Source organism: Entelurus aequoreus, linkage group LG06 (genome assembly GCF_033978785.1).
Source record: "Entelurus aequoreus isolate RoL-2023_Sb linkage group LG06, RoL_Eaeq_v1.1, whole genome shotgun sequence".
NCBI classification, from domain to species: domain Eukaryota; kingdom Metazoa; phylum Chordata; class Actinopteri; order Syngnathiformes; family Syngnathidae; genus Entelurus; species Entelurus aequoreus.
The window spans coordinates 54,451,097-54,469,933 of record NC_084736.1 but is presented as its reverse complement, the minus strand read 5'-3'; the positions used below and the strand labels follow the sequence as shown (position 1 = coordinate 54,469,933).

Genomic DNA, 18,837 nt, shown 5'->3' with positions numbered 1-18,837 from the left:
ATGAGTTACATTTATAATAATGATAAATGGGTTATACTTGTATAGCGCATTTCTACCTTCAAGGTACTCAAAGCGCTTTGACAGTATTTCCACATTCACCCATTCACACACACATTCACACACTGATGGCGGGAGCTGCCATGCATTTTTGTGTTATTATTGGTGTATGCTGCACCCCCAATGTCCACAACATGGTGCCAGTATGCTGGTTTTTTTCAATAAAATACTGGAAAGGATAGAAATGTAGTTGGTCTCTTCTATCCGATTATTGATCGATTAATCGAAGTAATAATCGACATATTAATCGATTATCAAATTAATCGTTAGTTGCAGCCCTAATATATATATATCTATAATCAAATTTTCCCCAATAATTATGTCACTAATTATCACTTCATGTCATCACCTTTTTCTCTGTATATATATTAATCAATATAAATGTAAAACAAAGGTAATAATTAAAAAATAAATATATATATGTAATATATATATGTCCTGAGCCCTGCGATGAGGTGGCGACTTGTCCAGGGTGTACCCCGCCTTCCGCCTGAATGCAGCTGAGATAGGCTCCAGCGCCCCCCGCCACCCCGAAGGGAATAAGCGGTAGAAAATGGATGGATGGATAGTCCTCTGAGTTCAATCCCGGGCTCGGGATCTTTCTGTGTGGAGTTTGCATGTTCTCCCCGTGACTGCGTGGGTTCCCTCCGGGTACTCCGGCTTCCTCCCACCTCCAAAGACATCCACCTGGGGATAGGTTGATTGGCAACACTAAATTGGCACTAGTGTGTGAATGTGAGTGTGAATGTTGTCTGTCTATCTGTGTTTGCCCTGCGATGCGGTGGAGACTTGTCCAGGGTGTACCCCGCCTTCCGCCCAAATGCAGCTTAGATAGGCTCCAGCACCCCAACCCCCCCCCCCCCCCGCGACCACATAAGGGACAAGCGCTAGAAAATGGATGGATGGATGGATATATGTATATATTGTATATACACACATACATATAAACACAAAATATATAAGTAACGTTTCATAGGTTTGTGTTTGTGTTCATTTTGTTTTGAGCTGTTGTAAAAAGCATAATGTGTAATAGGGCTACAGCTATCGATTATTTTAGTCATCTATCGATTAGTTTGTCCGATTAATCGAGTCATTGGATAAAACCCACTTTATAGAATCAATGCGAATTTCAGGGAACAGAGTTAAAATAAACAATGGTTCTGCTTACCATAACCTTGATTGTTTATTCATAAAAATGCACATTATCAGTATTGAAATTTGTACTTTGAACATATTTGCATTAATATATATATATATATATATATATATATATATATATATATATATATATATATATATATATATATATATATATATATATATATATATATATATATATATATATTTAAACTGGTCCTCTGTTTGCTGCCATACATGCGCTTTGCAGAGGCCGTGTGGAAACTTTATCTGCATATTTAAAGTTCCAGGAACTCTGTGTGGCCCGGAATTTTACCATTTTTATTAGTTACACTCATTAAATGTATAATTGAAGTAACATAATATAAATCAAAGATTTTTTATTCTTAAATTAATCGATTTGATCTATTAATTGTTTTTAGTTTAAATGAACAAACAGTTGCATAAATCAAATGAATTGTCCAGTCCCATGTTGGGTGTATATTATGATACACATATTAAAGATAAAAACTATTATTTGCGATTAATCACAATTAAATATATTAATAGTTGACAGCCCTGATATTGCAGATGCACCACTGATATACTACAAGTCCCAGAATGCACTGCATAAGCAGGTGCAATGTTATTATGGTTGACCTTTTTGTAATTGTTATAAAGCCACAGAAACACATTTTATACTTGCCCTTAACGGGACCTCATCATTTGATCGAAGAGTCTCTTAAGAGACCGGAAGTACAAAACGATGCTGTGGAAATGGACCTGAGGGGTGTTTCTGGCTCTTAGCATTCTCCTGTAGTGTCTTCCTCCCTCTGTTCACTGTCAGTATCCCTGCCAGCTCACTGGATGTGGGACATGTTATGTATTCTACGGCCCGTCAGAAACCTACTCAGCCTTGCCCTCCGTCTGCCGGAGGAGCATTTGCATAATATGACTGTGTCTATAAGAACAGCAATGGAGAGAAACATACCTATCCAATACTACCCCAGCCCTTTATGCCTGCCAGTGCCAGAGCCTTGCTCCATGTCCCATAAAGAAATCTTTCCTTTGCTTTTCTGCACACACTGCCCTTCCTTATATCATCACTCCGCACACCCATACACACATGCAGATCTCTCCCCAGCTGTATATCTTGTCCCTTTCTGCTGAGGCCAGTTTTTGAAGGGGAGCATTTCTATTAAAGCCACCTTGTCCCTGAGGCGGTGTCTCCAACATGTCTCCCTCACAGCCGCTGCTGTGGCTTTCGTGCATTTCCACAGTTACAGCCGGGCTACATCGGCTCGAGACAGGTGGAACAAAAATGTTAATTTGAGCATGTAATGATGTGAATGCAGACAAGGCTGTGTACAATAGTTTGCAGGTGTCTTAATCACAGAAGATGATGGCTTCATTTCGCTAGCCCTGCGGTTTTTCCATTACTTGAAATCCAAGGTTATGTACACCTAATTAAGCGGCCAAATTGAGAACAGAATGCTAATTATGACCAAAAAAAGAAGAGAAAAGTTGAGAAAACGGTATTCCTCTGAGAGCATGTGTTGGGGGAGGTGGCGGAGATGTTCATGCCTTCACACACACACACACACACACACACACACACACACACACACACACACACACACACACACACACACACACACACACACACACACACACACACACACACACACACACACACACACACACACACACACACACACACATTCTTGTATTTCTTACCTTCTTGAAAACTTCGAAAAATGCCTACCTCCTTAGGACCACCCTTTCTAGATATATAAACATTTGTATTTTCAACATTAATAATATATACATAATATGCAAATATAAAAAAGCTTGTTGTGAAAAATTAGTTGGAATTTCACAAGAAAAAGGTCACAGTTTCACAAGAAAAACTTAGACTTTTGGCAGTTTTATAATAAAAGTTGTAATTTTACTCAACACAAGTCAAAATTTTACAAGAAAAACTGAACATTTGTACTATATTATGATAAAAGTTGGAATTTTACTCAATAACAGTCGCAATTTTACAAGAAAAGCTTAAACGTTTTGGCATTATTATGAAAAGAGTCGTAATTGTACTCGACAAAAGTCACACTTTTATAAGAAAACTTAAACACTTTGGCAATATTATAATAATAATCAGAATTTCACTTGGCTAATTCATGACAAAAGTCATAATTTTATAAAAAAAATGTCACTATTTTACAAGAACAACAAAAAAATTGGCAATATTGTGATGAAAGTCAGAATTTTATATGACAAATGAAATAGAAAGAATATGAGACATTGTTCCCAATTTTATAAGAAAAAAGTCGACACATTGTGAGAAAAAGACTGCTTTTTTGGGGAATTCTTTGGTTGTAATTGGTTTTTAATCTTCATTATTTACTTCAAGTTATTACAGTATGTGTCTATATACATATTTATTTCATTTTTTTAAATTAATTTTGGCCAGAGGAGGCACATTTCAATTTCTTACACACACTTGTTATTTCATACTGTATGTTGACCAGAGGGGGAGCACTTTTAAAACCGACACTTAGACTTAGACATTAGACTTAGACAAACTTTAATGATCCACAAGGGAAATTGTTCCACACACAGTCAATTTGAAAAATCCCTCCTTTTTGGGACCACCCTAATTTTGATAGATTTCACCACCAGGGGTGCAAATGAGTCATTCTCCATTAGATGCAATGGTTTTTCGTATTGGGACCATGATTTCGGTCCTAACTTGTTCACCGGTCCTCATATGGAAGGTACTTTTCCTTGTTGATGTCTCAAGAAGGGTAGACATACAAGAACAGACACACACACACGCACACATGCATGCACGCACGCACACACACACACACACACACACACACACACACACACACACACACACACACACACACACACACACACACACACGTTTCCCCATTGTAGGATTTCATTAAAGGTCCTCGTGCTTTTCTTAGGCGGTGGTGTTTAGATCCTCTCTCCTCCATGAATGCATAATTGATTTTCCTCAAGGTACTTTAGTGCACACTGCCTTTATCCTAACTTCTCACCCCTCTCCTCTTCCTTACAGGCACAGGTCTGTTTTTTAATGCGACATGATGACAAACCAAGATTAGGATTTGGGGTTGTTTAACAACTTACTTATGAAGCAGGTGCTGTGATACTCGCGTTGAATTTTGCACTGTAAGGTTTATCACTTTAAAAATGGTGGCAATTTAGCAGCCGGTGAGGAACAGCTTATATATTTGTTTTTGTCTATAAAGTATGAGGGCCCTCTGGCTATTTGGGTTGCATATGCATACGTTTTAGTGGTTTAGCTTGTACAACTTTTGCAGTCATAAAGGTCAAAATTTAATTTAGCACTGCTTAGTCTTTTATTGTGTTGCAGTGTCAGCCGGAGGATTGATTGCCTCGGTGCTGAGGCATAAACCTTGGGATTCCACAGCTACACTAGGGCAAATGTTTGCCAAAAGAGCAGCAACAAATATATTGTCTCCCTTTACGGGAACATTTCCTGACTTATATTTTACTTTAAACAAAACTTGGATCCTCCTTCAAATTCCCCAAATAGGTATGATTCATACATTATCCTAAACACGTTTTATTTCACCTTAGTGGTCAAACGAATCGCGGCAGATTTACCCATGAAGAGCAGTTCCCACATAATTTGACTGGATTTCATGGGTCTAATGTGTGTGACATTCCAGGAGTATTGTGGTACAGTGGCCTCTGCTGTAATAGGCACTGTGCCTCAGTTATTGTCGGTCGTCTTTTTTACTTAATAATTAAATAAACACCAAAAATCTGTTCTGACCTGTGCCTGCTATTGTCTGCAGTTCAGTAAATGCATACATGTGGAAATGAGCATAGTTGTGTGAATGCTCCAAAGCAGGTTTTCTACACCAAAATTAATCTATATATTATTATTGTGTGAATGTTTTAAAGCATTCACACAATAATAATCTATTCTTCAGCTTACACCTTATTCTTCTTCTTCTCCAGATTTTGGCGAGCTCTACTTCTACATTTTTCACCCAATTCAAACCGTTTCAAATTCAAACTGTTCAGCCTATTCGGGAATCGCAGGCTTTTCCCTGATGAATTCCCCAAATTCCCAGATTTCCCAGAATTCCAGGTTTTCCGGGACATTTTTCCCATTCAAAATGAATTGGCCATTATTCAAACTTTCACCATCTCCACATTTTTCATCCTATTCAAACCATTCCACCTTCAACACATTCCACCTTTCTGGAAATTCAATCTATCATCTTTTCAAGTTAAAACAAATTCCAGGATTTTGCAGAATTTCTCCTTTTCCAAAGCCCTATTTCCACCCATTTTTCTGGCAACTACTCCTTCCACAATTTTCAACGCATTTCAACCGTTCCACCATCAAATACCTGCTCAGTGTCCGCCCTGAGATTGGTAGGTCGTGAGTTCAAACCCTGGCCGAATCATACCTAAGACTATAAAAATGGGACCCATTACCTCCCTGCTTGGCACTCAGCATCAAGGGTTGGAATTGGGGGTTAAATCACCAAATGATTCCCAAGCGCGGCCACCGCTGCGGCTCACTGCTCCCCTGTGGGGATGGGTCAAATGCAGAGGATAATTTCACCGCACCTAGTGTGTGTGACAATAATTGGCACCTTAACTTCAACTTTAAAACATTTCTCTTCATCAGGACAAAAATCGAAGTTGTTTTTGAACTTGAAGAATTCCCGGTTTTCCCGAAATTCCAGGAATTCTGTAATACCGTTTCTCAATTCATCATGTTACTACTTCAACATTTCTCGACCGATTCGAAAAATGGTAACACAAACCATTTAATCTTATTCAGAACATTCAAGTTTTTAACCATTTTCAAAAAAATTCCCGCTTTTCCCGAAATTCCTAATTTTTCAGAAATTTCAAAAATTCAATGGGACATTCTTCAAAGTTCCACAATTCCCGCATTTTCCATCTGATTCAAACCGTTCCAACTTCAAAATATTCAGCCTGTTCAAGAATTGTGTGCTCTACTTCAACAATTCTAAAAAAAATTCCCGGATTTCCCATAATTCCTTTTTTTTTTTTCATTTTCCCCATTCAAAATGAATTGGTCATTTTTCAAACTTCCACAATTCCCACGTTCTTCAACCGATTCAAACCATTCTACCTTCAACACATTCAACTCATCCTGGACATCCAAACTACCATTTTTCCACATTCAACAAATTTCCAGGAATTCCCGTTTTTTGGTAACCTATTTCCACCCTTCTTAAGTTGGACTACACCTTTCACATTTTTCAACCCATTTCAACCGTTCCACCGTCAAAACACTCCTCATATTAAGGACAAAAACCAAGTTGGTTAAGGAACTAGAACATTTCCTGGTTTACCCAAAATTCCAGGAATTTCTCAATTAAAAACTGTTACTTCTACATTTCTTGACCGATTTCAACAATTCCAACACCAACCAATTCAGCTCATTCGGGACATTCATGCTCCTTATCATTTTTTTTTTAAATCCCACTTTTCTCAAAATTCCCAAATTTCCAGGAAGTTCCTATTGAAATTAATGGGACATTTTTCCAAGTTGCACAATTCCCACATTTTTCAACCTATTCAAACCATTCCAACATCAACACATTCCACTCATCTTGGACATTCAAACTAACACTTTCCCAAGTTCCAAACCAAATTCCGTTTTACCTGGAAATTCAAACTCTTCAACATTCAAACCATTCCAATATTCAAACTATGTCAGCGTTTAAATGATTTCAACATTTAAACCATTTCTACATTCATCTTACGTTCCATTAGCATTTCAGTTCAGCGTCAGCTTTTCAACATTCAAACCATTCCAACATTAAAACTATTCCTACATTCTTACTACATTCTGTCAGCATTTCACTTCAACTTCAGCATTGGAGCATTCACATGCAATTCCTACAGGAATTGCCTCATTTAGTTGGTATTGTTGGTCATAAACATTGATTGATTGATTGATGTTTGAATTATAATTTGAAACTCCTGTACACATTCTTTGTCCTCCCACAGACGGACAGCTTCGGCACATAAAGACACAAGAACCTTTTATCTTCAACGTAAGAGAAGATCTCCACCGCTGGAACCAGAAACGTTATGAAGCTCTCGGCGAGGTAGGCAAAAAAAATATAGGTCCTAAAAACTTTGCATTGTCTATCTATGCAGGTTTGATATTATAACAACCAACACCCAAGTACATGGTTGGACTGGCATGTGCTGTGGTTCAATCAAACTAAACTTTTGATAAGAGATAAACAATACATTTAAAGCACCAGTATGTGTGTCTCCCTCTCCTTCCTGCATATCACGCACTGTTAACTTAGTACCACTGTCCACAAGTTGAGCGCGCATTAAGCCTGACTTTCATTTTCACTGTTTAGTTTAATCATGTGAGGACAACATAGTGTTGCTATTTCTCCAGAGTTCTGTACGTTTTGGCCAGATCCTGATTTTGTTAAAAAACATCGGCCTGAAGTACGATAATTGTAGAGCTGCACAAGAGAGATAGTAATGATATTACATACAGTATTTTTCAGAACCTCCCTTTTAAGGGCAAAGTCCTCCCAGATTATTTCATTTAAAATATGTCTGAATAAAGCCAGATGACTAGAATTGAAGATTATAAATGTATTCTATACCAAAGAGTAAGTACAAACAGTAGCAATACCAGCGCTGGAAAGATGACCGATCTGCCTAAGTCCGGCGCATTCTCTGAAAATTGTCGCTCTTCACATATGCTTTTGTCCATTTTGTCTTGCTGGAGATCAACACCGAAAGTTATCAAACCTCAAAGCCTTGGGGTCCTATGATGACTCTAATCTAGATGTAACACACTTCCTTGTGGTCTAGATAATGTGTATTGGACATGCTTTGGTATAAATGTTGCTCCACAATCACATTTTCAACACACTTTCTGAGTCAGTCTTCCCTTTAGATTGCGCGCCCCAACCTCTATCAGGATTTTTCTTTTGAAAATGTTCCCTATTGAACATATATCTTGAAGACAAACATAACCGTTATTTCTTTAAGACTTTGGTCGAAAATAAACTTCTAAAACCGTACAGTGGTACCTCAGCTTACAACATGTTCCGCGACTGACCTAATATTTTAAAACACTTGTATCTCAAATTAGCCCTGCCCATCGAAATGAAATGAAATCATTTTAATCTGTGCTTGGCCCACACCACTATTTCAACATGTAACATGCCTTTTTAAAAGAAAAGCAAACTTTTAGACAGGAAATATTGCTTGAAAAACATGAGTGAAAATTTAACATTTATATATTTGTATTTATAAAATACATGCAATAATATTGTTCAGTATTTACCTAAGACTTTTGTAGGTGTCTCCTCCAGGCTGCTTCTTCGTCGTATATGTGGGCTCTGTACCGAGGATGTCGTTGTGGCTTGTACAGCCCTTTGAGACACTTGTGATTTAGGGCTATATAAATAAACATTGATTGATTGATAACATTAGGAACTATGGAATCATTGTTTATGTTCCTCACAGATATATTCTATTGATGGACAGGAGAGGTCAGCACTTACAACAAGCAATATGTCTGTGTACCAAAAGTAACGCTGGATTGTCCAGTTTTTTAAGTCAGGATTAGATCAAACTAACTGAAACAAGGCAGCTTCTTAATATTTTTATGGATATGGATTTGGACCTTTGTGGCTGCATGCCGCGGAGGATGGCTGCAGCTTCTTGTGACACGAACTGACGCTGGCTGGCTGCTAACCGGTAGGCTCTCGTGTTTTTCTTAACATGTTTTTAATGTTTTTTGTTCCTCCAAAACGGTCTTCCGCGTCCTCTCAAACGCACCAAATTTCTCATTTCGGGTGGTTAGAGGGCAGAATTGTGTCAATCTTGTAACAGGAACAACAACGTATAACAATATATTACCTCTTTATTGCCCAAATGGTACAATTCTCTGACAAATATTACCTAAACCGGTGGCGAGATGGGCTCGTTACTCAAGATATGCTCACAACTTAAACAACAAAAAGTTGAGAGACAGCTCATTTGTCAAATTACTCGTACATTGAGGTACCACTGTATACAGATTTACTGATCACAACATTAGGTACACCTTGTGTTGTGCACAGTGCCGCATTGAAAAAAAAGCTACATTGACCAGCATTTATGTCACCTTGATTTGATGAAAATAATACTGTATTCTATCTTTTTCTGTGGTCCCTCAAACCAAGAAATGTAGAATTGTTGCTATACCGCCATCTTTTTCATCTGAGTTTAGGAGATAATCCAACTTTGTTCTGGCCCATGTTGACAAAATGATCCCGTATAAAATGCTGTAGACAAATCAACACGGAAGTATTTATTTTGAGACATCAGAGCAGGCGGGCAGGCATCAGACAAAAAAGAATAGCACGGGAGCCTGCAGGCAGCAGTCTGAATACAGCAGAGGGGGAGGAGGCTGGCAGACAAAATTTACTAGGATGCCCACATAAGTATGTCCATCAATCTGTGATGTCACAAATGGCTCACTGTTAAAAAAAGACTGCATAACACAGTGTTCAGAGGCATCCAAAACTGCAGGAGAGCTGAAGCCCGAATGCATTAACTTCTGATTTGACGCTTTGGATTGTTTTTTAAACATTTGCTTATTGGATTTTTTACATATACAGTCCAGAAATACACTTGAACAAATGTCAAATGTTCTTTTTTTTCTCCCCCAGACAAGTAACTCACAAAAATTATATATAAAATAAAATAAAAATAATAAACTACAAAAAAACAAAACAAGTCACGGCAGTCAAATAAGTACAGGCAAATATTGACATGAAGCCACAAACAACTGAATGTCCCCAACACGGTGCAGCAATACACAAACACAGACAAAAGGCTCATCAATTATCTACCTTTCATTTACTTTTCAATCGGGGTACAATCTAAAATCAGTCTTTTTTACATAATTTTGGAAACCATCCCCATACTTCCTAAAACTTCACAGAACAACGGTTCTCCAGTTTGAGAAAATACAGCGGGTGTGGCAAGGAGGCTTTGTTGCCTTCCAATTCAACATAATGTGTCTTCTAACCAACTAAGTAGTAAACTCCTACAAGATTATTTTTGGATTTGCTAAGGGTAGATGACTGAGGTGCTACCCCAAATAGTCCACTTAAAGAGGATTTGGTTCAATCTTTTCACCAATTACCAAAGACAAATAATTAAAGATTTCAGTCCAATAACTGCACAGTTAGACTGTTGACACCGATCACATAATACCAATATTCCGTCACACATCTTAGCCAGCAGAACCTTGGTATAATAGCCACAATGTATTAGCTTGCATTGAATAAGGCTGTTTATAGCACAAATAGAAGACTTATGAACTCTACTTAAAATCTCTGTCCAGCTCTCCTCAGATAGGATCACCCTCCCATAGTAACTTATATAATTGAATTCAGAGACTGACGGCGTAAATGACGCTTTGGCATTGTTTAACACGAGTATCCAACATTGTACCAAATGTATAAGTCAGAAAAGAGGAACATCATCACAGGTCTGCTTTAAGGGTTTCTTTTGCACGCTGATTGGTGGCCATCTGGGGGACTAATCAGTGTGAATTTTATTTGTAAGTACTCTCTGCCCAACAGTTTCTAATAACCACATGGCATTGCATTTAGATAATGAGCAAATGTTGTTTCGTAATCATTTTTTCCCTTTTATTCAAATCCACCCATGCTGCTATTAATTGTTGTGTGTGTTCTTTGAAGTTCAAAGCAAAGTGATCGACGCGTTTGTGGGATTACCGGGCTGTTTTTATCACTTCTAACACAGGTAGAAAGTGTCTCCTTTGAGAGCCAGCATTCTGTGAGGGCTTCTCTGCACTCCTTCTGCCTGCTAATGCTCTAACTCAAAGCGTCCAACGCAGCGTTTTACACTTAGCTTTTTCACTACTAGCACCGGTACTACAAAATGAAAAAAATTAGTAGCACAGATTACTTTTGTAGCATCGAGCATTTTTTGTAGCAATATGAAATGTCTTTCATATCACAATTCCATTATTAACACTCATACATGTGCTATCATACATATACACACAATGCTATGATAAGGCCCTACTGTAACGCTCAATTAAACACAGAGAACATCCCTAAACAGTTGCTAAAACAGTTGCTAACACGAGTGTAGGGCTCGGCAATATGGATCAAAACTCATATCCATATAGTTTTGCCCATAATCTAACCCATAAATGGAAATATTCGTTGATGTAAATAAATATGTCCACCATGACTTATTTTTTAATTTTCAGGACTGATGGGGTTCCCAAATTCACAAAAATAGGTACCAACAAGTAAGAAAAATAGGTTTGCATAATAGGACCCCAACTTAAGAGGTGTTTTGAGATACGAAAAAAGAAAAAGCCTTGAAAATAATACAAGAAAAGTCAAATATAATCTCTAATCTTCTTTAAAAAATACATTTAGCTATGCTCAATTCTTCAGCTAAAAAACCCACAAAAGAACAACATGTGAAATAAAGTGCTCTGGTTTAAGAGGACATGTTTAAACGTCAGCAGCAACATGAAAATAATTGACCTCTAACAATGGTGTTTTTATAGGTAAACAATATTATAGGACATACAAACATATTTTAGCCAGGAACACCAACCCGCCAACTGCTTCATGATGCTGTGTGACAGGCTATGTTCTGATAATTAATCTTAAAAAGTCATTAATTATAGTTACTCCTTACTTTATTAAAAATTAATTGAACTAATAACCACATTATTCTTTAATACATATACATAATTAATAGGGAAATTAATTAATGTGTTACTTCAAAAATGAACTTCAAATATCTGGCATAGTGCAGTTAAGATAAGTTTCAGTATGTGCTTATGCCTTTTAAAAGGCGGTGCTTTTTGCCTAGTGTCGTGTGACGTCAGCAAATCCACCCTCAGTAGCTTGAGCTGTTTTTCTTAGCTTCGCAGGCTAGCAGCGACCGTTTTTGTCGGCTTTGACGGCAGCTCTTTTGACTCTTTCACTGGTTTGTGTTACCTCTGCTTAATAAATATATTGAATGTGTTTCCATGGCTGTATGTTCTTGTCAACAAACGGGGTATTGTTTGGATGGCAAGTTTATCACTTCTATCATTGATTTGTTGTTATATTAATGTAATATTCCCTCCAACCCTTGTAGTTATGAGCGCGCAGTACAGTTTGTGTAAAAAAAAAACGTTGTATTTTACTGACCAGTTCCTTCAACTCAGATCTAGTTTCATCCGTGTTGGATCGAGTGTGTGAGCGAGGAGGAGCAACCCCGCTACCCTCTGTGCGTGGCGCAGGTGGGGTGGGGTCGATACTAGTGTTGTCCCGATACCAAAATTATTTCGATACTTTTCAGTACTTTTCGGTACTTTTCTAAATAAAGGGCAAAACAAAAAAATGCATTATTGGCTTTATTTTAACAAAACATCTTAGGGTACATTAAGCATATGTTTCTTATTGCAATTCTGTCCTTAAATGAAATAGTGAACATACAAATAAATGTAAATGTAAATGGTTGTACTTGTATAGCGCTTTTCTACCCCTTTTTAAGGAGCCCAAAGCGCTTTGACAGTATTTCCACATTCACCCATTCACACACACATTCACACACTGATGGCGGGAGCTGCCATGCAAGGCGCTAACCAGGACCCATCAGGAGCAAGGGTGAAGTGTCTTGCCCAAGGACACAACGGACGTGACTAGGATGGTAGAAGGTGGGGATTGAACAGTAACCCTCAGATTGCTGGCACGGCCACTCTCCCACGGCGTGGCGAAGACAATATAGAAGACAAGACAACTTGTCTTCTATTAGTAAGTAAGCAAACAAAGTCTCCTAATTTAGCTGCTGACATATGCAGTAACATATTGTGTCATTCTCCATTCTATTATTTTGTCAAAATTATTAAGGACAAGTGGTAGAAAATGAATTATTAATCTACTGGTTCATTTACTGTTAATATCTGCTTACTTTCTCTTTTAACATGTTCTATCTACACTACTGTTAAACTGTAATAATCACTTATTTTTCTGTTGTTTGATACTTTACATTAGTTTTGGATGATACCATAAATTTGGGTATCAATCTGATACCAAGTCGTTACATAATCATACATTGGTCATATTCAAAGTCCTCAAGTGTCCACGGACATATTTCCTGAGTTTATAAACATAATATGCATTTTTTTTAAACGAAAGAAGATGTTGTGATGGCCAAAAATATTAACGTAATCATAGTATCGACTAAATACGCTACTGTACTTGATATCATTACAGTGTATGTCATGTGTAGATCCACCAATGGCGTTTGTTTACAGTTTGACACCAGTTAGCTACGGTGTGTAGTGAAGCATGTTTAGCTATTCCTCATCCTGCATCGATGATTCTTGTAAGAAACTTACTTTACTTGTCGCCATGGAGGTGAGGATTAGTAATTTAGAAGTAGCTAAAACACTGCCGACTAGGGCTGGACTTTAGCCGCTAGCTAGCTAGCTAGCCATGTCTTAAAGCACCTCTTCCTGAGGGTGTTTCAGTGTTATAACTTCACATTTATCGTTAATTTTTAGGCCAAAATGCGTCCGTTCTCCCTTTTCTGTCTACACACTGTGTCTGTAAGTACTCCGTGATTGTGGGCTGCCGAACATGCTCCTCTGCTCGTAAACCAGCAAAGACACGACGTGACGACGACGGGGGCGTGGAGTGGTTGGCGGACCGGTACTTTTCAGAGACGGTATAGTACCGAATATGATTCATTAGTATCGCGGTACTATACTAATACCAGTATACCGTACAACCCTAGTGGATACACACACCTGTCAGCGTGGGTGATCAATCATTTGGTTATGGTTTGAATTTATTTCAAACATGCTATACAGATAGGCAAACATTTTACTCTCGTTTTCAAATGTGGATGGATTTATTTTCGGAGCAAAATTCGACAAACGGGTTGAAATCCCTTTTTGCACATGTGCAACAGTTTATTTTTTCTAAAGTTGTAGAGTCTATTTTTATTCGCATTCGCGAGTACATTTTCCGCACCGTACAACACTGGTCTAACGGAGATGCAGATACCAATAAAAATACAACATGCATCAAAATGTCCCAAATTCATGAATCTAATGGGTGGCCACATATTTGGAGGCATAAATAGTAGTCATGCTGTATGTATGCAAATGTGTGTTCATCACATGATTAAAACCTTAACAGAAGCATCAGAGGGGAAACATTGAATAGTGTTGAATTCAGCTTTGGTCATGAGAGAATATACGCACAGAAGATTGAGAAGACACCACTGCATTGTCTGTCTGCTAATGGCCATTAAGTCAAGATACCTAATAAATAAATGCTATGTCTGTTGCTGTGTCAAATGTTTTTTTGGTTTATGTTATCTAGACACAGTATGTGTTGCGGTATTCAGTCAATCAATAGTTTAATTTAGTAGGATTATCTTTATTTAGCATGAGCAGGAAGAGTATGACGTCACTGAACGTAATGTTCAAACTGAACACATTAAGATGTTGATAATTGTGGAGTTTTTTTATCTGATAGATGGTGTTAAATAAATGGTAAATGGTAAATGGGTTATAATAGTATAGCGCTTTTCTACCTTCAAGGTACTCTAAGCGCTTTGTCACTATTTCCACATTCACCCATTCACACACACATTCACACACTGATGGCGGGAGCTGCCATGCAAGGCCCTAACCACGACCCATCAGGAGCAAGGGTGAAGTGTCTTGCTCAAGGACACAACGGACGTGACGAGGTTGGTAGAAGGTGGGGATCGAACCAGGAACCCTCATGTTGCTGGCACGGCCACTCTGCCAACCGCGCCACGCCGTCCCCATAATGTTACCTTGGTTTGCCAACTGGAGCCAGGGGATAGTGCGCTGTGTTGTTATTTTTCTTCTGAATGTGAGGCATATGGTTGGTCCGACGTCCCTTCTTCCACACCTCTGTCCATCTTTCCTCCGCTCTTTCTCTCACCATTTCTTATGTCTTCATGGTGGTGATGTGTCTGGGGGGGCCCTGGCTGTATTGTCAGACGCATCACAGCACCAGATGTCCAATTTGCACTTCAACCTTGTCTGAATGGAGGGACTCATGGAGAGTGTTGATGGTGATGTGATGTCCTCCAAATTAAAGGCATGGCAGTAAATGTGCGCTCCTGTTTGTTACTTAATGGAAACTATTTTTTAACATTCCGTACGTGTTGTGCACATTGTAGGAGTGTGTGTGTGTGTGTGTGTGTGGAAGTATTACATTTGCAGACTTGTCACTCAACTTTGGCCACTGCATCAGATATACCTGCACTCACAGATTATTGTTAACATAACACATTCCAACAGTTAATAACTATATATTTAACTTTGTACTAGGGTTGTCTCGATACCAATATTTTGGTACTGGTACCAAAATGTATTTCGATACTTTTCTAAATAAGGGGGACCACACAAAAATGGCATTATTGGCTTTATTTTAACAAAACATCTTAGGGTACATTAAACATATGTTCCTTATTGCAATGGAAGAACAATTTTGTCCTTAAATAAAATAGTGAACATACTAGACAACTTGTCTTTTAGTTGTACGTAAATAAAACAAAGGCTGCTAATTAGTCTGCTGACGTATGCAGTACCATATTGTGTCATTTATCATTCTAATATTTTGTCAACATTATGAGGGACAAACTGTAAAACATTCTTATTAATCTACTTGTTCATTTACTGTTAATATCTGCTTGTTTTCCGTTTCAATATGTTCTATCTACACTTCTGTTAAAATGTAATAATCATTTATTCTTCTGTTGTTTGATACTTTAGATTAGTTTTGGATGATACCACACATTTGGGTATCGATTCGATACCAAGTAGTCAGAGGATCATACATTGGTCATATTCAAAGTCCTCATGTGTCCAGGGAGGTATTTCCTGAGTTTATAAACATAATATGAATACAAAAAAAAAGAAAATATTTTGTGACGATAAAAAATATTGATTTAATCATAGTACTATAAACTACATAGGCTCTTGTACTTGATATCATTACAGTGGATGTCAGGTGTACATCTACCCATGCTATTTGTTTACATTGTGACGCCAGTGAGCTATTGTATCCTCATTCGGTGTGTAGTGAAGCATGTTTAGCTATTCCTTGTCCTCCAGTGATAATGGTGCTTGTAAGAAACTCACTTTATTTTTCGCCATGGGGGCGAGGATTAGTGATTTAGAAGTAGCTAAAACACTGCCGACTGCGGATGGAATTTTGCCTCTAACTAGCTATGTCTTAAAGCACCTCTTCCTGAGGGCGTTTCAGTGTTATAACTTCACACTTATCTTTAGTTTTTAGCCCAAAATGCGTCCGTTCTCCATTTTCTGTCTACACACTGTCTCTGCTTGTAAGTACTATATGATTGTGCGCTGCCGAACATGCTCCTCTGCTCGTAAAACCAGCAATGTCACGACATGACGACGACGCGCCGTCATGCCTGTAAAAAAAATTAAATGGGGAACCGGTACTTTTCAAACAGAGTATATTACCGTTTTTGATTCATTAGTACCGCGGTACTATACTGGTACCGGTATACCGTACAACCCTACTTTGTAGACTTTGTAATCAGTTTGAATTTATGGTTTTATTGAGAAATGTCATCATTCCTTGACAGTTCTACATTACAATTACCTTATAATTGAACATTGGCATTAATGACACCTCTGATGGTGGTATCTTTTAAAAACGGTAGTATTGTCATTGTTAAGGCGTAAATAATACAGCTCTTGTGCTGAAGCTACTTTTGCATCATTTGATGATGCTTTTGGGGTTTGTGTAGTAATCACTTCTCACACGTTTTTTAATGGATATACTTTTATCATACAGAAAAAATCCCCAACTCTCCCAAACTGAACCTTTTGAGTAGTGGATCATTGTCCGTCACTTCACAAGGCTTGTTGCTCAGATAAGTATTATGTTGCGCCAGTCTGTGTTTTCTACAATGCATTACCCTAACGCAGAATCTTTGTATCAGAGAGGCATCTGTGTTTTGGCAATTGTCAAAATGGTATTGCAGGAAAATATAACTAACTCCAAGCCTCCTTGTGATTTTTTGGTAAATGAATCAAATCTCTCTTTCGCTTTCTTCATCTTTCTAAATGAGCTCATTTACTGATGCATTTCTGAAGGCTCCTCACTAAATTTCAGTATTTGGCAGTAGCAAAAAGGACATCTGCGGTTTTCTGTCTATGGTTGAAGTGGACCTGTGATGGGTTTCCTCTTTTCTGCCTTATACATGTTGGATACTTGTGTTAAACAATGCCAAAGTGTCAAATCATAAGGTTCATGCATCTTGGAGCGAGCTTGCACACAGTTTTGGAAGCCTCTGATCGCGGGCTTTTGGTATATTTATTTTAACAGTCGGCCATTTGTGACGTCAAGGATTGGCTGATATACTTTTGGCCATCATTCTGCATGCTGTGTCAGCTTGTCTTTTTCTCCTCAGCTGAGCAAGAATTTTGCCTCCGGGGCTTCCGTATATTCCTTCTTGTTTCATGCCCTCCCGCCTGCTCTATATTTATAAAACAGATACTATCAAATAAAACACTTTGTCGCCGACATTTGTGCCACTACAAAATTGCTGCATTGCGAAAAAAACTTTGGCTACATTCACACTGCTGGGTTGGATGTCCAATTCGAACTTTTTTGTCAATTCCGATCTTTTCATGTAGTCGTTTTGATTTCTACTGTAAACACAAACAAACCCGCATGCAGACATGACGTCACACGTCCTGCAGTGTTTATGGGAGTAAACATGGCTTTAATTCTCGTTGGCCTCAGTACTGATGCATTTGTAGCAATTTCAAGGATTTTCTGCAATCGAAATCAACATTTTCTGACCCAAACTTATTGTGCGTGCAAGATTAAAAAGGAGAGGGCAAGACATTTTACTCTTAAGAGCGTGTCGGCGAGCAGTCGTAGACATCAGTGGTGGAACACTGACGTGAGTTCCTAAATTTTCCCCCGTTTTCTGCTCATTTGTCAACTATTTATAACCATTTATTTTGGCGAAAAATCATGATGCTTACCGTTTTTTGAAAATGTTCTGGTCGAATTGCATACATATCCAATTTATATCCACATTCGAAAGAGGCATGCGTCGAATAATTCAAAATAGCACTGTTCACATTGATATGGAAAAATTCGACACAGGTCACATACAGGCAAAAAAAAAATGATTTGACCTGCAGTTTGAGGAAACACAAGATAAAGTAAGATAACGTATTATTTTCATATAACAACACTGATGTAAAACATGCAGTGACAGAACGTTAAAGAGCGTTGTATTAATCAGAAAGTGGGAAGGTCTACCTAATCTTAACCGGCGAATATATATACACTACCGTTCAAAAGTTTGGGGTCACATTGAAATGTCCTTATTTTTTAAGGAAAAGCACTGTACTTTTCAATGAAGATAACTTTAAACTAGTCTTAACTTTAAATAAATACACTCTATACATTGCTAATGTGGTAAATGACTATTGTAGCTGCAAATGTCTGGTTTTTGGTGCAATATCTACATAGGTGTATAGAGGCCCATTTCCAGCAA

General features: G+C 38.0%; 1 protein-coding gene across 7 annotated transcripts in view; it reads left to right on the top strand.

The window, feature by feature from the left end:
* Window positions 1-18,837, top strand: part of arb2a (ARB2 cotranscriptional regulator A) — a 450,847-nt gene that overhangs the window by 14,768 nt on the left and 417,242 nt on the right. For all 7 annotated transcript variants that reach the window (XM_062051000.1, XM_062051001.1, XM_062050995.1 and 4 more), the window contains one exon: window positions 7,237-7,337. In XM_062051000.1, coding sequence (XP_061906984.1) covers window positions 7,237-7,337 — 101 coding nt within the window. The remainder of the gene's footprint in view (window positions 1-7,236; window positions 7,338-18,837) is intronic.